General features: G+C 38.3%; 4 protein-coding genes across 4 annotated transcripts; all 4 read right to left on the bottom strand.

Annotated features, from left to right (window-relative positions):
* Positions 1-1,534: 1,534 nt before the first annotated feature.
* LOC308461571 (olfactory receptor 11A1-like) lies at positions 1,535-2,461 on the bottom strand (the record flags this gene model as incomplete). Its single annotated transcript, XM_080978583.1, has 1 exon — positions 1,535-2,461. Exon 1 carries the CDS (start codon positions 2,357-2,359, stop codon positions 1,535-1,537), a length of 825 nt encoding a protein of 274 aa, XP_080834709.1. The 5' UTR covers positions 2,360-2,461.
* A 3,443-nt stretch (positions 2,462-5,904) lies between these two features.
* LOC308460780 (olfactory receptor 2AP1-like) lies at positions 5,905-6,861 on the bottom strand (the record flags this gene model as incomplete). The annotated part of the gene is made up of 1 exon (XM_080977304.1): positions 5,905-6,861. The coding sequence occupies one exon, from the start codon at positions 6,859-6,861 to the stop codon at positions 5,905-5,907; it is 957 nt and encodes a 318-aa protein (XP_080833430.1).
* A 4,932-nt stretch (positions 6,862-11,793) lies between these two features.
* LOC308461503 (olfactory receptor 11L1-like) lies at positions 11,794-12,750 on the bottom strand (the record flags this gene model as incomplete). The annotated part of the gene is made up of 1 exon (XM_080978498.1): positions 11,794-12,750. The coding sequence occupies one exon, from the start codon at positions 12,748-12,750 to the stop codon at positions 11,794-11,796; it is 957 nt and encodes a 318-aa protein (XP_080834624.1).
* A 4,153-nt stretch (positions 12,751-16,903) lies between these two features.
* On the bottom strand, positions 16,904-21,413 carry LOC308460779 (olfactory receptor 6B1-like; the record flags this gene model as incomplete). The annotated part of the gene is made up of 2 exons (XM_080977303.1): positions 16,904-17,857; positions 21,330-21,413. The coding sequence occupies 2 exons, from the start codon at positions 21,411-21,413 to the stop codon at positions 16,904-16,906; spliced, it is 1,038 nt and encodes a 345-aa protein (XP_080833429.1).
* Positions 21,414-22,749: the final 1,336 nt, after the last annotated feature.

Here is a 22,749-nt window from a genome sequence, read left to right as displayed (position 1 = left end):
TGAGATTCCTGCATTGCAGAGAGTTGGACTAGATGCTTGAGGTTCCTTTCAACTTTACAATTCTATTATTCTTATAGCCATGTAAATAGACACATAAATGAGAAACTTATATGGAGTGAAATTTGCAATGTTCTGAATTTTGCAGTGCAGTTCCCACATGAAGAAATGTTGACAAAAATACATACACACGTACAGTAAAATTCATGCATTTGTGACATTAACATACAAAAATGCATTATATTAGGGCACATTCTTTTCCAAAAATGTGTCTCTTAGGCAAAGATATATACAGACATGATGGATTTTCATGAGGGCTGTTTTATAATGCAAACTGATGTGGACATGTGGTAAGTGAATATAATTAAGATTAGAAAAATGAGAAATGGAGAGAAATTGAAATGAACAGATTCATACATCCCAAATGGTGATTTAACATTTTAGCTACTGCAGCACAAGTCATATTTCTTTATGTGCAGTTACCAAATACATTGAACAGGGATGAGAGGATTTCATTCAACTTGATATTTTTGTTCTTTTGGTCCATTCTTTCCATCTTGTTTCATAGATTCAGTTGGGGGAATTTTATTTCCTTTTATGAATGCATCAGGCAAAGTTCCAAACTAAGATTTAAAACTACCATATCCATTAAAGATCCACAATGGAAAAGAGGCTCTTCTTAACCTTTTCACTTCATGACATTGTATCACTGCCCACTATGCCTCAAACATATTTTTCCCATCTCAGAAAAAAAAAAAGAAAATCCTTTTTCTAATGGCATAAAATCGTAAGGTGCATTTTCAGCAAACCAAACAGCAGGCAAGTAAAGGACTAAAGTCCTTTAGAAAGTTAATTTTCCATTCCAGTTAACATACCTTATTTAATAATTCCATTTGCAAAAGCTGGAAATAAACATTTAAAAATCCATGTGCGGATTTTTGTTAAAGCCACAAGACGAATGAAACAAATTTGAAGGGGGAGACTCTTTATCAGAATGTATATAGTGCAGTTATAAGAATGTCTCCTGGTAACTGTGTCTGTGTTCAAAATATTTTCAAAAGGAAGCCGGTTTAGATCATTAGTGGCAATGGAGACCGCCTCTCAGTTCCCTGACTCAACAGTGAACTGGTAGACTAGGATTGAAAAACTTCAGCCCTGGAGGTCTATGGCAACCCTCCAGACATCCATTTTTTGTTGTTGGGATTCTTCCCAGACTACACTTCTATAAGTGTGTTTGCCTGGTTAAAATGTGATCTCAAAATATGATAATGCCTCTTAATTACTTGGATGGAGGATGGATAAATAAGTGGAAATGTCTACAACCCTCTGATTTTCAATGGCTGAAATGTAGCCTATGTGCAAAGGTAAAGAACACATCTATTGTTTCATTCAGTTTGGGGTCGGTCCTCCCCATCACTGAAATGTGGCTTAAAAAGATCCACTAGATCTAATGCAGATGAAATTAATATATATCAATGGTGAAGTCCACACATAAAGTCAGTGGTAGTGAGAAGGTTTCCCCTTTCCTCTAAAAAATTTAATAAGTTCTCTGAAACACCTGGAATGATTTTTTAATTGCTTCCTTTACCTCTTTGTTCCTCAAGCTGTACACAAGGGGATTGACTAGTGGGGTGAGCAAAGTGTAGAACAGAGAAAAGAGTTTCTTCAAGTCACTCAGTGAACTGATATTTGGTAAGACATAGACTATCATCAGGGAGCCATAGAAGCAAGCAACCACAGTCAAGTGAGAGGAGCATGTAGAGAATGCTTTTTGTTTACCAGTGGTGGATGGGATTCTTAAAATGCTCTTGATGATGAAAATGTAAGATGTCACAGTTATGATAAAGGGTGCCAGTGTACCTATGAAGGATATTATGAAGGCTGTAGTTTCAACCAGATTGGTATCATTGCATGAAAGTCTTATCATTGGGATCAAATCACAGAAGAAATGATTGATTTTGTTGGGTCCACAGAATTGCAGCTGAGATACCAAAAATATTATGAGACTGATAAACAGTGATCCACTGATCCATGATCCAGCAATAAGCATGATACAGATTCTCCCATTCATGAGCATTACATAATGCAACGGTTTGCAAATGGCTAAGTAACGATCATAAGACATCACTGCTAGAAAGTAACATTCTGTAGTTGCGAGATAACCAAAGAAATACAGCTGGGCAAAGCATCCATTAATAGAAATGGTTCTGTCCCCAGTCAGAAAACTGACCAGCATCCTTGGCATGATGGTTGAGCTGTAGCAAGTCTCCAGGCATGACAGGTTTCCCAGGAAGAAATACATGGGTGTGTGAAGATGCTGATTGAGGACTACTAGAATAATAATGAGAATGTTTCCAGCCATTGTCACAAGGTAGATAGGCAGAAACAGTATGGAAAATAATGTCTGTAAGTCCTCACTATTAAAGTCCAAGAGGATGAATGCCACAGGAGCTGTTTGGTTTTCCTCTTCTGTGTTGTCATTCAGTTTCATCTAAGTAATATCAGATAATATTAATGAATATTTAGGTTTGAATATGTGATTGAGAAGTTACAGCCTGTTAGCTGTATTCAGATCAAACATGATGAAATCAATGGACTTATTATTATTATATTAACCTTCTATTGTTTTCTCTCCAAGAAGTGCAAGGTAATACACATTCTTCTCCCACCAGCTTCTATCCTCACCTTGTGAGGTTAGGATAAGGGGAAGCAAGGATTTGAAACTGGATTTCCCCAGGCATGATGTTCTAATCACTACTCCATTCTGGATTTCAAGACTAACTTAAGCCCCATTGATTTAAAAAATCCAGCAATGGTTTCTGGTGTATGTCTATGAAAGTTAAGCAAACCCACCATAACTCTTTTTAACTATGTTATGAAACTAAGAATGCTTTACATGTAAGTTCTTTTCTAAAGTTTCTAACAGTGATGGGCCACTATGGCTCTACTTATGTTATTGGACTACAAGTACCATTACTCTTGACCATTGACCATGATGACAATGTATAGTGAGAGCTGGAGTCCAAAATCTGGTTTGCAGTATTATTATTTTTCAAAAAAATTGTTGTTCCAGTAAAAATCTGTAGCTTGATCATTTTCCTAGGCCTGTTTTACAGATACTGAAGTTCTCTCAGGAATTCAGGAAGTTACTAGCCAGCTCATCCTTCCATGGCAAAGAGGAGGAACAAAATTTATAGTCACAAGTATTTGACTAGAAATCCTGTCTACTAAGATGTACATCCTACTGAACTTAGTGTGGCTTGCTTTCAAACATAGTGTTTATAGGATTACAATCTTAAAAGACTGAAAGCTGTCATGTTACCATAGATATATCAATCTAAAATGTAGAATCCAAAAAGAAGTTATTTAAGTGATGATATCTGGATAACATAATTAGATTTTTCTTTCGTATACATGAGTTCAGAACAAAATGCATTATATCAATGAAGAGACATAGGGGACTCCAACAGGCATATTTTAGGGTTTGCAGAACAAATAACAGCTAGATTGCTTTTAGGGCCACTGTGAATGGGGTCAGGTGTGAAATGGCAAGTCCTAAATCTTAAGTCCACTAAGTGGGCTGCTGACAAGCCAAAAAGTAACATGTCCCTCTACAATGACAACTCTTTCAGCTCTGCCTTAGCAGTTGTGGGTGATAGATCCCTCATTACATGATTCCAGTGTACAAGAGACTGGATTGGCCTATTATATTTTCATACTCATTTTCAGATCTTTTACATTAAACTGACACATTAATGCATTGAACTAAATGGACATTACAAAATCCTAAGCACTTTATTTGGATTGTGTAGCAGAGCTCCAAATTGGTGCTAAAAGCTTTATTTCCATGGATCCTTACCTTAACATCAGAACACATTAGATGATGAATCCCATAAAGTTCTGGGAATGTCATCCTATTACTGACAATCCCTCAAAACATCCATCTAGAAAATGTCCTTGCATGTTTGACAATTCTCTGTTTATATTGAAAATATGGATGTCTCTTCTTGGTTAATGTCATCCATTGCCAAATATATCTTATATATAATGTTATATAATGCACCTGAAAAGTCTCACTGATAAATGGAAGAAACATTTCAAAATCATTTGGGACATCACCGACTCCCCCCTGATCAGTGGGTTACCTTAATGATTGCAAATTCTCTGTAGTTTTCCCCCCCTGAGGTCAAGAGCTATGAAGAAATTCACTAGAAAAATAATCCCTGCCAGTAAATCAGAGCTCTATATGATTTTGTATATTTTTTCCACTTTTCCTTTATTTTGCAAGTTGCAAATCCATCTACCAGCACTGAGATCACCACTCAACCCAGGTTGTTACAATCAAGACAGTGAATACATTATAGTGTAATGCATGTTAGCATGTCATGGGAAACATGTCATGTCTGGAGCCTTGCTCATTCTTCTGCTTGCTTTTAATGAACTTCTTCATCATACCTAGCTTTGAGATGAGTCAATCCTCACTTCATTAACTTTGTCTTTTAAGTGCCTAAAGACTCTTTGCAATGTTTTTCCTGAAAAAAGACTAACAGGCCTCTGCAAAATTAATTAACATTGAAATGGATACACAGGGAGGTAATTTATTTGTAAATATTTGTTAAACCATCATTTGATGGCTGATATATGAACTTTTACTGTGTGCTATAATCAGTGCTTTTTTCTAGGGGTACGCAGGGGTACGCATACCCCTAAACATTTTGTGAATCTTTGTACAGTGGACCCTCTGGATACGAATTAAATTTGTTCCGGGGGTCTGTCTGCAACCCGAAAAGTCCATAGGCAGAGGTGCCACTTCTGTGCATGCGTGCATGGCGAAACCCTTAAGTATACACTTCCGGGTTTGCCGCGTTCGTAACCCGAAAGTTATGTATCCAGAGCAGTATGTAACTAAAGGGACCACTGTACTTTTGTCCATTTACTGTATTTATTTCCCTTGATTTGAACTATAAAATGGTGCTTTTCTTGAGTCAAAATGAGAGTACCCCAAAACATTTTTTTAGGGGGAAAAGTGCAGGCTAGAATATATTCTTTTAAAGCAGGGTGAGGAACCTCAGGCCATGTTTACTCTCTAAGCTCCAGGCACACTTTCCGTCCAGGTCATACCCTTCACTTGTCTTGCTTCATACCCTCCTCCAGTTCCTGGAAGGTCTCCCTGAACTCTAATAAAGCCCCTTGCCTGCTGGATTTGAGAGATGTCCATGAAGAAACATCTGGCATTTATGAAAAAAGCCCCCCCCCCCTTTTAGTTTTAAAAAATGAATAGCCAATGTGGCTGGTACTTAGAACAATAGAAACACAGAAATATAAAGTTGGAAGGGCACCTAATGTTGGATGCTCATCTAATCCAGCCCCCTGCAGTGCAGGAATCTTTTGCCCCTTTGTTTGAATGCCAACAGGAAGCTTAACTAAATAACAGTTAAAAAGAGACTACTTTCCAGAGTCCTGTGTCCAAAGTGTAGACCAATACAAAATTTATAAAAAGTTTCTTTATTAGACACCAGACACCAGAAACATTCATACTGAGGATATAGAATGGTATCTACTTGATTTCTTATTATGCAGTTTCCCCCATTTCTCCCTATATTTCAATGAATTCTATGAAACACCTTGAACACTTTTTTCTTGGCGTGTGCTTTATGCCATTGTTCTTCAAACTGCATATAAGGGGTTGACCAAATGGTCTAAGGCATATATTGTGGTTGGAAGAATGCCTCCTGATAGTTGTGTCAGTGTTTAATGTCTTTCCAACTTGAGTGTCAACAAGAGCTACAAAGAAGACAATTTTCCAGAATCCTGCCTCTAAAATTATGATTTAACAACATGCATTAATATCACTTCCTTTAATAGTCAGCATAAAGCGTTCACATTCTGAAGGCAGAAAATTTTTCCTTAATAATAATGCCTCTGAAGCATCTTGCATGTTTTTTTAATTGCTTCCTTTACCTCTTTGTTCCTCAAGCTGTACACAAGGGGATTGACTAGTGGGGTGAGCAAAGTGTAGAACAGAGAAAAGAATTTCTTCAAGTCACTCAGTGAACTCATGTTTGGTAAGACATAGACTATCATCAGGGAGCCATAGAAGCAAGCAACCACAGTCAAGTGAGAGGAGCATGTAGAGAATGCCTTTTGTTTACCAGTGGTGGATGGGATTCTTAAAATGTTTTTGATAATGTAAACATAAGATGACACAGTTATGACAAAGGGTGCCAGAGTACCTATGGAGGATAGTATGAAGGTTGTAGTTTCAATCAAATCAGTCTCATTACAGGAAAGTCTTACCATGGGGGTGAAATCACAGAAGAAATGGTTGATTTTGTTGGGTCCACAGAAATTCAGTTGAGACATGAAGAATATTATTGGACTAATTGCCAGACACGCAATGATCCATGGTCCAACAATCAGCAGAATGCAGATTCTGTCATTCATAAGTATTGTGTAATGCAGTGGTTTGCATATTGCTAAATAGCGATCATATGACATCACTGCTAGTAAGTAACATTCTGCAGCTGCAAGAGACCCAAAGAAATACAGCTGTGTAAAGCACCCTTTAATAGAAATAGTTCTGTCTCCAGTCAGAAAACTGACCAGCATCCTTGGCATGATGGTTGAGCTGTAGCAGGTTTCCAGGCAGGACAGGTTTCCCAGGAAGAAATACATGGGTGTGTGAAGGTGTTGATCAGTAACCACTAAAATAATAATGAGGATGTTCCCAGCCATGGTGACAATGTAGATAGTTAGGAACAATATGGAAAATAACATCTGTAGGTCATCATTGTTAAAATCTAAGAGAATAAATGCTACAGGAGCTGTCTGATTTTCTTCTTTCTCATTGACAGTCAAGTGCATCTAAGGGATAATAGATAGCAATTAGGCATGAATATTTGTTTGAGGATCCTCAGAAGCTTAGTTTATGACTTAGAGCAGACTGATTTAAATATATCGCTTTAACTCCAAGGAGTACAGCTGCACTCTTACACTAACCACCACAACATTCTGTGTCTCATGACCAACTTTCCCCCTTTATTTCAAAGGCTCTATTTTTGTTTTGTGAGTATATCCATTATTAACTAGGAAAAATTAAACAAGAAATCTTTTGCAAGAATATGTTGCAAAACTCAGTATGACAATCAAATAATGTGTGTATGTGAAAGAAATGGGTGCAACAGATGTGGGGAGCCTGCGGCTGTCCATCTGGGATTCAACATTTATTCATGATGGCCACAGATTCCAAATTCCTGGTTTTCATTGGTCTATTTGTTTTGCTTTAGTTACAATAAAGCTCATTCAGTTTAGTCTCTCAGGAGCTCACACACTTATTCCCTAGTAGTGATTTGGAAGATTCTGTTGAACAAAAAAAATCAAGCACATTTCCTTACGTTGAGCCCATCTTACCCCCCAAAATGTTTGCAATGATTTATTTCACCACACATCTCTACTAATATATTTTTTTAGAAACATGAACACTTTGTTTAAGGTACCGTATTTTTCGCTCTATAAGACACACTTTTTGCCTCCTAAAAAGTAAGGGGAAATGTGTGTGCATCTTATGGAGCAAATGTAGGCTGTGCAGCTTTCACTGAAGCCAGAACAGCAAGAGGGATCGCCGCACAGCAAAAGCAGTGATCCCTCTTGCTGTTCTGACTTCGCTTTGCTGGAGAGGCGCTGTGCAGAGAGGGAGAGCTGTGCAGCGCCCCTTGTCTAATCCCCTTTTGAAGTTACCCAAGTAAGTAGCTGTCACTCAGTCTTGTAGCAAGTTCTGTCTTTTAACCATACATTGTGCAAAGTTCTTCCTTTTGTCTGTCCTGATCTCCTACCTAGCCGCTTCCTTGGATGTGTGTGGGGTGGGGTGGTCATATAAGTATCTTCAAGGTTCAGGGTATCCTGATGAAACCCTTCGGTTGTTTATTAAATAGTTTAGTACAACATTTGATTCAGAATATTTTTTTTCTTGTTTTCCTCCTCTAAAAATGAGGTGTGTCTTATGGTTGGGTGCGTCTTATAGAGCGAAAAATATGAAAAATATTTTCATACCACTTTAGGTAAAGGTAAAGGATAATTAAGTCCAGCCAAAGGCAACTGGGGTTGCAGTGCTCATCTCGCTTTAAGGCCGAGGGAGCTGGAGTTTGTCCACAGACAGCTTTCCAGGTCATGTGGCCAGCATGACTAAACTGCTTCTGGTGCAATGGAACACTGTGATGGAAGCCAGAATGACGGAAATGCTGTTTCCCTTCCCACCACAGCGGTACCTATTTATCCATTTGCACTGCCATGCTTTCAAACTGCTAGGTAGGCAGGAGCTGGGACAGAGCAACAGGCGCTCACCCCGTTGTGTGGATTTGAACTGCCAGCTTTCTGATCGGCAAGCCCAAGAGGCTCAGTGGTTTATACCACAGCGCCACCCTCATCCACTTTATCATTAATATTGCTAAGTAGTACATACTATTCCAAAAAGTAAACTACATAAAATAGAAGAATCATTTCAAAATCATCAAAAAGCCTGCTGATATAAGAAAGTATGTTGTCACATGCCAAAAGGTCAATAAAGAGGGTCCCTATCTAAATCTCAGGCCAGGGGGAGTTTATGAGGCTTGGGCCTTGTAAATACATATATAAGTCTATTGGATATGGAAGAGAGAGAAGAGACTGACTGCCACCCAAGAAGATGGTGGCAGATAAAGAGGGCTTAATTCTCCACAAAATCAGATCCCTACAATGGCTGGAGCCAATGAGCCAAGCAAAAAGAATGCATATTCTATGACACATGGAGAACAATTGATTAATCAGGTGTAAATCAAAAAAGGTTGTTCCTTGTGGTGGCACTGTCAGTGATGTGTTTTACTAGTAGTCAAAGACATTCCTGTTTGCCTAAGCATTTAATTATTTAACATTGTTGTACATTACTGTGAAACATTTTGTGAAAAGCAATATAAAATATATAAATTAAAAATCAGATAAACAAGCAACAACAACAAAAAATACCCCATTTACTGAGAGGACAGCAAAAATAAAATCAAAGAAAGGATGGAAGAAGCACAGGATTCAACAGAGTCTTGTATCAATTCCATAATGTTTCAGACTTGAAAAGCCTATTACAACATATAGCTGAGTTACATTTTACCTTAAGACACTGAGAGGCAACTGTGGAGGCCATCAGTGCCACAACCGGAAACATGTGATCAATAATGGAGAACCTATGGCTGTCCAGATGTAAGACAAGGGTGGGGAAACTGTCACCTTCCACATGGACTTGTAGCCAAGCAGCATCTGTAGGGAGAGAAGTTCACAACTTCTGAGCAACAATAAAAATCACTTACACAGTGGTTGCTTTATCAGCACACCTTCTGATCAACTGCTCCATCCCACTACCTCAAGGTGTGATTTCCCCCTCCTAGTTTGAACATAATGCAGTAGGCAATGCTGTTGTTGTTTAGTTGTTTAGTCGTGTCTGACTCTTCGTGACCCTATGGACCAGAGCACGCCAGGCACTCCTGTCTTCCACTGCCTCCCGCAGATTGGTCAGACTCATGCTCGTAGCTTCGAGAACACTGTCCAACCATCTCATCCTCTGTCGTCCCCTTCTCCTTGTGCCCTCAATCTTTCCCAACATCAGGGTCTTTTCCAGGAAGTCTTCTCTTCTCATGAGGTGGCCAAAGTATTGGAGCCTCATCTTCACGATCTGTCCTTCCAGTGAGCACTCAGGGCTAATTTCCTTAAGAATGGATGCGTTTGATCTTCTTGCAGTCCATGGGACTCTCAAGAGGCTCCTCCAGCACCATAATTCAAAAGCATCAATTCTTCGGTGATCAGCCTTCTTTATAGTCCAGCTCTCACTTCCATACATCACTATTGGGAAAACCATGGCTTTAACTATACGGACCTTTGTTGGCAAGGTGATGTCTCTGCTTTTTAAGATGCTGTCTAGGTTTGCCATCACCTTTCTCCCAAGGAGCAGGCAATGCTAGTTCAATGTATTAGTGTGCCTCAGAGTATTTGATTTTCCCATAAGGAAGTGAGGGAAATAAAGAGTCCAAGTTGGCAGATCAATTTCTTAAGGGGCCACTAAGTATATGGAATCAGATATAGAACACAAAACTCCTAGCTGACATGCTCAAAAGACACGAATGCAATTCCATTGATGTGTCTCTCTTCAAACTTAGCAGCCATTTGATTTTTGGTCATTTGACTCCTAGTCCAAGAGAGAATAGATTGACTTATGCTATTTTAAATCTTCATTTTTACATCTTTTAACTCAAACTAGAAGCTAAATACATAGAAAATTAAATGGGCATGAAACTATGTCCAACAACTTCATTCATATTCTGGACCAGATCACTGAATTCATGCTAAAGTGCTCCTTTCGAGGAGTTCTTACCTTAAAGCCACAACACACTAGATGGCTGAAGAGTTGGTTTTGCTTCATCTTAGAATGCAAAGTACTTGTAAAAGAATGAAAATAAATGCACTTTCTGCTGGTCTTCAGCACACTCTATCTTTTGAATATATATTGTATCATGTATTCCATGAAAGTTTGGCAATCCTCTGTAATAATGAAAAGATTATTGTCTCTGCTTGAACTGTGCAGCAATTGCTGCATATAACCAATCTATGCCTTATATAACCATCTAAATCTATCACTGCATCTGAAAAGTCTCACTGGGAAAGGAGTATGCAAGAGTAAAAAAAGAAAGAACAAAAAACCCCATCAAAATCATATGGGAAACCAAGGGCTCCACAATGATTAATGAGTTTTCCTCATTCTGAGAAATCCTTTGTAGATTTCCCCAGACCAAGAGCCCTGGAGAAATCATTGCACCATCTGGACTACGATTCAGGATTTTAGCTGATATACGTTCATTTGTTTTGTCCTTTTGTATGTTTCAAATGTCTGGCAGCATGGAGAGTGCCACTCTGTCAATATCAGCTTTTCTCAGTCTTGGGTCCCCAGATGTTGTTGGACTACAACTCTAGTCATCCCTGATCTCTGGTCCTGCTAGCAAAGGATGATGTGAGTTATAGTCCATCAGCATCTGGGGTCCAAAGGTTATGAAAGTCTGATCTAGATGTTCTAATCAGAATAGTGATAACCATGTGCTGGTAACAAGACAAACTAGCTCCAGTTTTTGTCAAGGATGGGGACAGAAACAATTCTAAAGTTGCCTTTCCTATCCAATTACTGTTCTGCAAGCAATCCCATTTCATTTCCTTATAAGAATTATTATAAGGAGATGATGGAATGACTTCTTAAGATGTGTATGATGTAGCAACATTCCTGGGGAGAGGACAGATCACATACAAAATGGGAGTACTAGGAGAAATTAATAAAATGCAGATAAAATGTTGTCATGTTTTTTTAAAAAATGCAGACGAATGCGGAGAGGTAGAGACCTGAACATAAGAGTGGGGGGGGGGGGAGGTGATGAGAAAAGTAAATAAACTAAAATTGAAAGGCTCACCAATCCCATGAATGTGGGCAGTGGAATGCTGATTTGAATAGAAAGCTTCTAAACAAAAATATATAATGTAGCTGAAAGGTTTTCTGATAGTTGTGTTAGAATTTGAATTTCTGTCAACTTAAACACAAACAGGAAGTCTACATATATGATTGCAAAACAGACTGATTTCTGGACCTTGCCTCCGAAACAAACATTGACAAAATGCATTAAGATTTCTTTCTTTATTTAATAGCTTAAAACATCAACATCATGGAAACAAAGAGGTTTCCACCTTGTTTACCACACTTTAGAGGTAAAAGAGTTATCCTGGTTTTTCTTCTGAATTTTAATAAATTCTATTGAACATTTTAAAGAGTGTTTTCTTTATGGCTTCCTTCACTTCTTTGTTCCTCAAACTGTATACAAGGGGGTTGACTAGGGGAGTGAGCAACGTGTAGAACAGAGAGAATACTTTCTTCAAGTCGCTCAATGAATTCATGTTTGGTAAGACATAGACTATCATCAGGGAGCCATAGAAGCAAGTAACCACAGTCAGGTGAGAGGAGCATGTAGAGAATGCCTTTTGTTTACCAGTGGTGGATGGAATTCTTAAAATGCTGTTGATGATGAAAGCATAAGATGTAAGTGTTATTAGAAAGGAAGGCAGGATGCCTATACAGGAGACAATAAAGGATGCAATTTCAACAAAATATGTATCATCACAGGAGAGTCTTACAATTGGGATCAAATCACAGAAGAAATGATTGATTTCATTTGGTCCACAGAATCTTAGTTGAGATACCAAAAATATTATAAGACTGATACTCAGTGATCCACTGATCCATGATGCAGTGATTAGCATGATGCAGATTCTGCTATTCATCAGCAATGCATAATGCAGTGGTTTGCAAATTGCTAAATAGCGATTGTAAGACATCACTGCTAGAAAATAGCATTCTGTAGTTGCAAGATAACCAAAGAAATACAGCTGGGCAAAGCATCCATTAATAGAAATGGTTCTGTCCCCAGTCAGAAAACTGACCAGCATCCTTGGCATGATGGTTGAGCTGTAGCAAGTCTCCAGGCATGACAGGTTTCCCAGGAAGAAATACATGGGTGTGTGAAGATGCTGATTGAGGACTACTAGAATAATAATGAGAATGTTTCCAGCCATGGTCACAAGGTATATAGGAAGAAAAAGTATGGAAAACAATGTCTTTAAGTCCTCACTATTAAAGTCCAAGAGGATGAATGCCACAGGAGCTGTTTGATTTTCCTCTTCTGAGTTGACATCTAAGTTCATCTAAATAATTGCAATAAAAATTAAGAAATATTTAGGCTGAACTATTTGATTCATTTGTTGTTTTAATTCAGCATATGCTCAAAGATATGAAAGTATGTTTGAGTGTATCTTTAATTATGGTTGCATTGCTGTACACACTTGTTAGGGTGTAAGCCCTATTGAATTATACAGTGGTACCTCGGGTTAAGAACGTAATTCGTTCCGGAGGTCCATTCTTAACCTGAAACTGTACTTAACCTGAAGCACCACTTTACCTAATGGGGCCTCCCGCTGCTGCCGCGCCGCTGGAGCAGAATTTCTGTTCTCATCCTGAAGCAAAGTTCTTAACCCGAGGTACTATTTCTGGGTTAGCAGAGTCTGTAACCTGAAGCGTATGTAACCTGAGGTACCACTGTATTACACTTTGGAATCATGCTTAGGATAGGTAATTCAGCCAATCACATTTTAGATATATTACTGTAGTGAAAACAATAATCCAGATAGTGCAATGTGTACATGTTGGCCCGGGGGGGCAAACCTGCTATGATATTTATAATATTCTAAATCCGAAGCAGCCACTGTCTGTTCTTCAGATGTTGTTGGACTCTAATTCTTATCAGCTCCCCCCTCCTCCCACCAGCATAGTCAATGATGAGAAATGATGCAGGTCAGCGGGGGAAAGAAAGTCCACTTTAAGAATGGGCTGCACAGAGGGCATTTTGCATAGGTGCATCCAAATCAGGGTAGCATTGCTGCTTTTGCATTCTTTTGCTGGTGTCTATTTAGGTAGCCAGTGAATCAGCACTAAAGAAGAGAACAGAAGGGGGGCTAAATTTCCATTAAAACTGCATAATCTAATTTCTATGTAATTTTGAAAGGAATGGAGAAAGAATCAATAGGTGGCCAGTATCTCTGTACGGTCCACTTTCTGGAAGCTAAGTGCTCATGGGCTACTTCAAAGTTCCTGTCCTCCCTTCTTACAGTCATTTATTCTTAAGCCTTGAACCAGAGTGTCCTTCAAATAGATAAATGATGGACCTATGTAAACTAGGACCCTTGGCCACACTAGCTAACTTTCTGCATGGAAATTATAAGTTGCAGACTCATAAGAAATCATAGAATCATAGAATTGACTCTAGTTGTGACCATGGGGGTCATCTAGTCCAACTCCCTGCAATGCAAGAATCGTCCACCCAATATGGGGCAAAAATAAAGCAGAAAGTGAGTTCCAAATTTCAGTGGCATCTTGGCTTATTTCCTTTATGTCTCAGTGAAGACAATCCATCAGAGCGCTTTGCTGGAGCTCGGTCTCAGCTCCTGCCAACCTAGCAGTTTGAAAGCATGTCAAAGTACAAGTAGATAAATAGGTACCGTTCCGTTCTGGCGGGAAGGTAAACAGCATTTCTATACGCTGCTCTGGTTTGCCAGAAGTGTCTTAGTCATGCTGGCCACGTGATCCGGAAAAACTGTCTGCGGACAAACGTCTGCTCCCTCGGCCAGTAAAGCGAGATGAGCGCTGCAACCCCAGAGTCATTCACGACTGTCAGGGGTCCTTTACCTTCACATATGAGAAAATATATGTGTCTGGTTCTGAATCAGGTGATAAAGAGTTTTCAGGTGTCATTACCTTAAAGCCAGAATGCCCTCAAAACTTGATTGCTTGTTGTTTTTCCTATTACAAAAAAAATCTGGATAATGGACTTTATTGCCAGAACAGCTTCTTTAGCACATAACAACTCTCAAATTTATGAAAGGGGACAATCCTCCAACTAGGGACAATCCTCCAAAAAATCCATCTATTTGAAAGGTTTTCTTGAAGTTTTGGAATCTTCTGTTATAATAAATATGTAGATAGCTGTCTTCTTCAGAGGTGCCATCCATTACTGAATATAATCTATAACATAAATTAACCTCTCAGTTCAATCTATAAATCAGAAAAATCTCATTGGGATATGAACACGGAGAAGAAAAAATAGAAAGCACAAGGGAAATCAATGATTCCCCTTTGATTTCTGGCATATTCTCTTGGGCGATCTGCAATGAATTCCATGAAGAAATCTGTTCAAAACTCACATCATCCAATTTAGATCAGGATTCCATCTATGTGAGATCTGTTATTTTTTATGCAAGCCAGGTTGCTCAAACCAGGCAGAAGCTACTGATCATTCTGCATGTTTAAGATATTTGCTTTGCCTTTTTATTTATTTTACTTGCCACTATTCATATCCCCCCCAAAAAAACCCTACACTATTGTTCAAACATACATATAGCATACACACAGCCCGTACCTTCAGATAATCCATGCAGATAATCCGAGGAAGGAAGTTATTGCCCTGTTTGTGCTCATGGAAAGAGGGAGTTGATTATCAGATAGGAAATTATTTCCACCACCATCACAGTAGTGGGTTTTATCTACTGCAGCACCATAACTGGGAATAAACATCATTCAGTCACAGTTTCTCAATTTCCCAGTCATAGCTTCAGTTTTCCAAAATTCCACATCAGTTTACAATTTAATTTTAAGAGGTCTTATTGACAATAGAACTTGTGGACATGCTATGAAACTGATTGTTTAAAGATTGAGGAGAAATAAAAGAAATCACTTCTTTATGCAGTGCGTAGTTGCCTGCTTCCACAGGATGTGATGATACTCACCAACATGGATGGCTTTAGAAGAGAATTAGACAAATTCATGCTCTGCCTTTCACAGTTGGAGGCAGCAATGCTTCTGAATACCACTTGCTGGAAACCATAGGTGAGGTGAATGCTGTTGTGCTTGAATCTTGCTTGGTGGATTCCTACAGCCATCTGGTTGGCCATCGTGAAAACAGGATGCTGGACTAGATGCCAAAGGCCTGACGCAGCAGGCTCTTCTTAAAATTATTGAGAATTACTCAAAATACAAACATTTTTCTATGCAATTATCTCCAACATACACATATTTGCAAATAAATTACTCCTAACATAATGCATATTTTCACTAATATACGCCTTCTTGCATACATTATGTGACGTCAGAAGTGCATTGCAAAATTCATAGAAGGGAGGATTTTTAAAGATGGCAATGTTGTGGTTCATGTATTATTTCAGAAAGGGTGAATTTGGTAAGTTCACATTTAAATGAGAATCAAAATGAATTATTCCCTCACCAAAATTGTAGGACATTTGAGGGCCAGAAATTAATTTCTTCAGGTCTTGGATCAACCCTTCAAATTTGGGTTTCATCCACCTCTTCCCTAACTCCAAAACCCCCAATTCTTATAAGTCTATAAAGAATTTCCATAAAGTTCCTGTGAATAGTTCAAAGCCTGTGTGTGTATGTGTGTGTGTGTGTGTGTGTGTGTTCTTTACCCTAATAGAATGGAGGGAACAGACTCTTGAACCCATTGTCAACAAGGAGTTTGGTATTATCCATCAGCTCTCTTTTTAAGTCTTTAGCAATTTCCCTTCCATTTTCAGAACCACCTATTTTTCTATTTTCAACCATTTGCATGCTCTCACATTATTTGACTTCTCAGTTACTTCTCTGATATGTGTAGGTGCCTGTGTATTTTGTTATGAAAGATTATTGTATTATTTCAGAATCACTTACAAGTTCTTATTCATACTAATTCTCCTCCTTTGTTTTACACTTAACAGTTGACAGACCTTACCCTTTCTGACCACACATATTGTCAACAAATGATGTACATTTGTTGCTTGCTTGGAATTATACATTGATCCTTCCTGCAGTCAAAAAGTCAACAGCAATCTGTCTATGCCCCTAAACTTCCTGTTTCTTAGCTGCCCAAAGCCAGCTTGAATAGCATCACATATGATAGGCATTTAGAATTCTAGAGTTATATGTTACATATTTGGGAACCACCATAGTGCCTGAAACTCTGGACTCTATATTGGTCACCTTCCTTTGTTATTTCTGGGAAATTTTGTGATGTGCTGTGAGATTGTTTCTTTCTTTCATTGCAAAACACAGCAATGCTGCATTCAATAACCAATATGAAACCAAACTGTAAAATTCATGTCAAACAAAATTATTATTTTTTTCAAATTCCTTCCTTGATAAACAAGGCAGAGGCAAAATACATTAATTAATTACATTAATGACCTGTTTTTGTAAGCATTCATATTGTGAAGCCAATGCAGTCAATGTTCTCCACACTTTTTGACCTGAATTCTAATCTGTTCTGTGAAGCAGCTTGAAAGTTTTCTTTGCTGCATCCTTTACCTCCTTGTTCCTCAAACTGTATATAATGGGGTTGACCAGTGGGGTGAGCAGAGTGTAGAACAGAGAAAAAAGTTTTTTCAAATAACTCAGTGAACTCATATTTGGTAAGACATAGACTATCGTCAGTGAACCATAGAAGCAAGCAACCACAGTCAGGTGAGAGGAGCATGTAGAGAATGCCTTTTGTTTACCAGTGGTAGATGGGATTCTTATAATTTTTTTGATAATGCAAACATAAGATGACACAGTTATTACAAGAGGGGGTAGTATGGCTACAAAGGAGACAATGAAGGCAGTCTTTTCAACCAAATCAGTGTCATTGCAGGAAAGTCTTACCATGGGGGTTAAATCACAGAAAAAATGATTGATTTTGTTGGGCCCACAGAATCTCAGCTGAGATACGAAATATAGTACAATGTTCATACCCAAAAAGCCACTGATCCAAGACCCAGCAATGAGCATGATGCAAATTCTGCCATCCATGAGCGTCACATAATGCAGTGGCCTGCATATTGCTAAATAGCGATCATATGACATCACTGCTAGTAAGTAACATTCTGCAGCTGCAAGAGACCCAAAGAAATACAGCTGTGTAAAGCACCCTTTAATAGAAATAGTTCTGTCTCCAGTCAGAAAACTGACCAGCATCCTTGGCATGATGGTTGAGCTGTAACAGGTTTCCAGGCAGGACAGGTTTCCCAGGAAGAAATACATGGGTGTGTGAAGACGCTGATCAAGAATCACTAGAATAACAATGAGGATGTTCCCAGCTATGGTTGCAAGGTAAACAGGCAGAAACAGTATGGAAAATAAAACCCACAAATCTTCATTCTTAAAGTTCAAGAGGATAAACATTATGGGCTCTGTTTGATTTCCATCTATATCATTGTTTTTCAGTTGCATCTATATAAATAAGACAATATCAAGAAAGAATTAGAGTTGAGTATTTGATGCTGAATTCACTTTAATTCATAGGATTATATCAATGACATTCAAAAGGCTGGGGGTTTGTACACAACCCGCATTTAAGCAAACAAAATTCTCTACAGTGGAACCTCGGGTTGCGAATGTGATCCATGCGGGAGGCACGTTCGCAACCCAGAGCACTCGCAACCCGCATTGCTGTGTCTGCGCACACGCGTGACGCGATTCGGCACTTTTGCACATGCGCAAAGTGACATTTAGAGTATCTGCGCATGTGTGATTGCCGAAATCTGGAAGTAACCCATTCCGGTGCATCCGGGTTTGGCGTGCCCGTAACCCAAAAACACACAACCCGCAGCATTCGCAACATGAGGTATGACTGTATTTCTGTTTCGGGATACATCACAACATTGACAATGATTCAGCTATGATATGATTGATGCATGCTATTCACTGCTATTTTTAGAATTAAATCTCTGGCACATTTATAGTGTAATCCAATACTGTACGATACATATCTACTCTTAAGCAAATGACTTTGAATTCAATGTCAATTTGTGCAGCAGTCGGTAGAGCTTCTAATCCAAAAACAAATCTAGCACAATCTAAGCCACTGGTTGGATGATAGGGGCTGCATAAAGCTTTCGGGGAAGTTTATGTTTCTGAGAGTTAAATAATAATCATTAAAAAGCTGAAATCCTATGTTCACTTAACTTGGACTAAGTCTCAATGCTGTTAGCAGAACTTACTATTGAAAAAACCTATAGAGGATTTGCCTGGAAGAGTTTCATGTGCCCCTTACCTTGAAGCCAGAATTCACCAGATTCTTGATGAATTCTGAGTTTTCCTCTGCATCACCCAGAATCGTAGGTCATGGAAATATTTCACAAGTATCGTTATTTATTTCCAAAGGGCATCAACTTAATATATGTCTTGCTAGTATCATCCAGTATGTTTCAATATATATCACTAAGATTTTGTGACCATCTAGTGCTGCTCTGAAAATGTGGATACATCTCTTGTGGATATGGGTCAACTATTGCTGAATGCCATCAATATATAACTTATATTAACATTCACGTCTATCCATCTGTAAAATCTCAAAGGAGAATGAACACAGAGGAGACACCCGATTCATGAGGGAAATTAGTGGCACTCCTATGTCTACTGTAATAGCTTTCTTCCAGGGAAATCACTGATGGATTTGTTGAGATCCAAGAAACACCCAGTTATCTAGTAATGAGGAGCAGCATAATCACTTTGCAAAGCAAGCTGCAGCAGGTTCCCTCTGCGCCTTGTCGCCTTGGGGGGGATTACCCCATGTGCCTGCCCCAGGCAGTGGGACCTTATTCTTCGGCACTGCTGTGAACACAATTTGTTTAAGCTAAATTGTTTATGCTTTGTTTAAGATTGATTAAAACATACAATGTGAAGGGTTTATTTATATATAACAGGAAGCATAAGGGTACTAGTTCTAAACAGGAAATGGAGAGTAGCAATCAGTCTCATATGCAAGCCTGGCTTGTCTATGAAGGATATTAAAAAACAGATGCTTTTTATTCCCATGTTGAATTGGGCTAAGTAGGACCAACTATAGGGTTTTCATTGGTTTCCATTGTCTCTGAAACCAGCAAAAACGGGTGCAAAAATGTGTTCAGGAGTGAAAATATTTGCCACACATACACAGCCTCTTACACAGAAAGCCCTTCTCTTCAGATAATCCATGCAGGTAATAGAAGGGGGGTTCATACCACTGTACTCCCTTTTCACTCAGAAAATGATGAGATGACCAGAGAGATAGTGATTTTCATGTTCATCAGCTCCACCTGCCCCAGCACTGTGAAGAGGAATGAGCAAAACATTCAGTTTTGGTTTCTCTCAGTTTCTCATTTTTCCATTCCATTTCCATGCATTCTTCTCTAACATGACAGATTTTTGCAAAGCACTTTCCTCTCATATAATAAATATTTCCATCTTATTTTTACTAATGAATGCATTTTTGTACCTGTTACTTGGTGAAAGGTCTGCATTGCAAAATTTGGAGATGTGCTAATTTTGAGAGACAGCAACTTTAAAAAAAAATCAGTTATTATTATTATTATTATTATTATTATTATTATTATTACTACTACTTATTTAATTTCTATACCGCCCTATACCCAAAGGTATATCAGGAAGATTTTTTGACCATCACCTGTAGTGCTGCTCTGAAAATGTGGATACATCTCTTGTGGATATGGCTCAGCTGTTGCTGAATGCCATCAATCTATAGTCAAAATAAAAAAATCCTTCCAGTAGCACCTTTAAGACCAACTAAGTTAGTTCTTGGTATGAGCTTTCGTGTGCAAGCACACTTCTTCAGATACACACAATCTATAGCTTATGTTAACATTAACATCTATCCATCTGCTGAACCGAAGGTGTATATGTTGCATATTGTATGCAGAAAATTCCACGTTCAGTTCTTGACATCTGCTGGAAAGTCTTACAGAGAGTCCTGAAATCCATCTATCTCAAAGATTTTCTTGAAGGTTTTGCAATCTTCTGTTATAATAAATATGTAGATAGCTGTCTTCTTCAGAGGTGCCATCCATTACTGAATATAATCTATAACATAAATTAACCTCTCAGTTCTATTTATAAGTCTGAAAAATCTCACTGGGATATGAACATGGAGAAGAAAAAATAGAAAGCACAAGGGAAATCAACGATTCCCCTTTGATTTCTGGCATATTCTCTTGGGCAATTGCAATGAATTCCATGAAGAAATCTGTTCAAAACTCACATCATCCAATTTAGATCAGGATTCCATCTATGTGAGATCTGTTATTTTTTATGCAAGCCAGGTTGCTCAAACCAGGCAGAAGCTACTGATCATTCTGCATGTTTAAGATATTTGCTTTGCCTTTTTATTTATTTTACTTGCCACTATTCATATCCCCCCCCCCAAGAAAACCCTACACTATTGTTCAAACATACATATAGCATACACACAACCCGTACCTTCAGATAATCCATGCAGATAATCCGAGGAAGGAAGTTATTGCCCTGTTTGTGCTCATGGAAAGAGGGAGTTGATTATCAGATAGGAAATTATTTCCACCACCATCACAGTAGTGGGTTTTATCTACTGCAGCACCATAACTGGGAATAAACATCATTCAGTCACAGTTTCTCAATTTCCCAGTCATAGCTTCAGTTTTCCAAAATTCCACATCAGTTTACAATTTAATTTTAAGAAGTCTTATTGACAATAGAACTTGTGGACATGCTATGAAACTGATTGTTTAAAGATTGAGGAGAAATAAAAGAAATCACTTTTTTATGCAGTGCGTAGTTGCCTGCTTCCACAGGATGTGATGATACTCACCAACATGGATGGCTTTAGAAGAGAATTAGACAAATTCATGCTCTGCCTTTCACAGTTGGAGGCAGCAATGCTTCTGAATACCACTTGCTGGAAACCATAGGTGAGGTGAATGCTGTTGTGCTTGAATCTTGCTTGGTGGATTCCTACAGCCATCTGGTTGGCCATCGTGAAAACAGGATGCTGGACTAGATGCCAAAGGCCTGACGCAGCAGGCTCTTCTTAAAATTATTGAGAATTACTCAAAATACAAACATTTTTCTATGCAATTATCTCCAACATACACATATTTGCAAATAAATTACCCCTAACATAATGCATATTTTCACTAAGTATATGCCTTCTTGTATATATTATGTGACGTCAGAAGTGCATTGCAAAATTCATAGAAGGGAGGATTTTTAAAGATGGCAATGTTTTGGTTCACGTATTATTTCAGAAAGGGTGAATTTGGTAAGTTCACATTTAAATGAGAATCAAAATGAATTATTCTCTCACTAAAATTGTGGGACTTTTGAGGGCCAGAAATTAATTTCTTCAGGTCTTGCATCAACCCTTCAAATTTGGGTTTCATCCACCTCTTTCCTAACTCTAAAAGCCCCAAATCTTAGAAGTCCATTAAGAATTTCCATAAAGTGCCTGTGAATAGTTCAAAGCCTGTGTGTGTGTGTGTGTATGTGTATGTGTGTGTTCCTTACCCTAACAGAATGGAGGGAACAGACTCTTGAACCCATTGTCAACAAGGAGTTTGGTATTATCCATCAGCTCTCTTTTTAAGTCTTTAGCAATTTCCCTTCCATTTTCAGAACCACCTATTTTTCTATTTTCAACCATTTGCATGCTCTCACATTATTTGACTTCTCAGTTACTTCTCTGATATGTGTAGGTGCCTGTGTATTTTGTTATGAAAGATTATTGTATTATTTCAGAATCACTTACAAGTTCTTATTCATACTAATTCTCTTCTTTTGTTTTACACTTAACAGTTGACAGACTTTACCCTTTCTGACCACACATATTGTCAACAAATGATGTGCATTTGTTGCTTGCTTGGAATTACACATTGATCCTTCCTGCAGTCAAAAAGTCAACAGCAATCTGTCTATGCCCCCAAACTTCCTGTTTCTTAGCTGCCCAAAGCCAGCTTGAATAGCATCACATATGATAGGCATTTAGAATTCTAGAGTTATATGTTACATATTTGGGAACCACCATAGTGCCTGAAACTCTGGACTCTATATTGGTCACCTTCCTTTGTTATTTCTGGGAAATTTTGTGACGTGCTGTGAGATTGTTTCTTTCTTTCATTGCAAAACACAACAATGCTGCATTCAATAACCATTATGAAACCAAACTGTAAAATTCATGTCAAACAAAATTATTATTTTTTCAAATTCCTTCCTTGATAAACAAGGCAGAGGCAAAATACATTAATTAATTACATTAATGACCTGTTTTTGTAAGCATTCATATTGTGAAGCCAATGCAGTCAATGTTCTCCACA

Source organism: Podarcis pityusensis (assembly GCF_964106645.2).
Source record: "Podarcis pityusensis genome assembly, chromosome: 13".
In the NCBI taxonomy this organism is placed as follows: domain Eukaryota; kingdom Metazoa; phylum Chordata; class Lepidosauria; order Squamata; family Lacertidae; genus Podarcis; species Podarcis pityusensis.
Note: the sequence above shows the minus strand (reverse complement) of the source record. Positions and strands in the feature narration are given on the sequence as shown.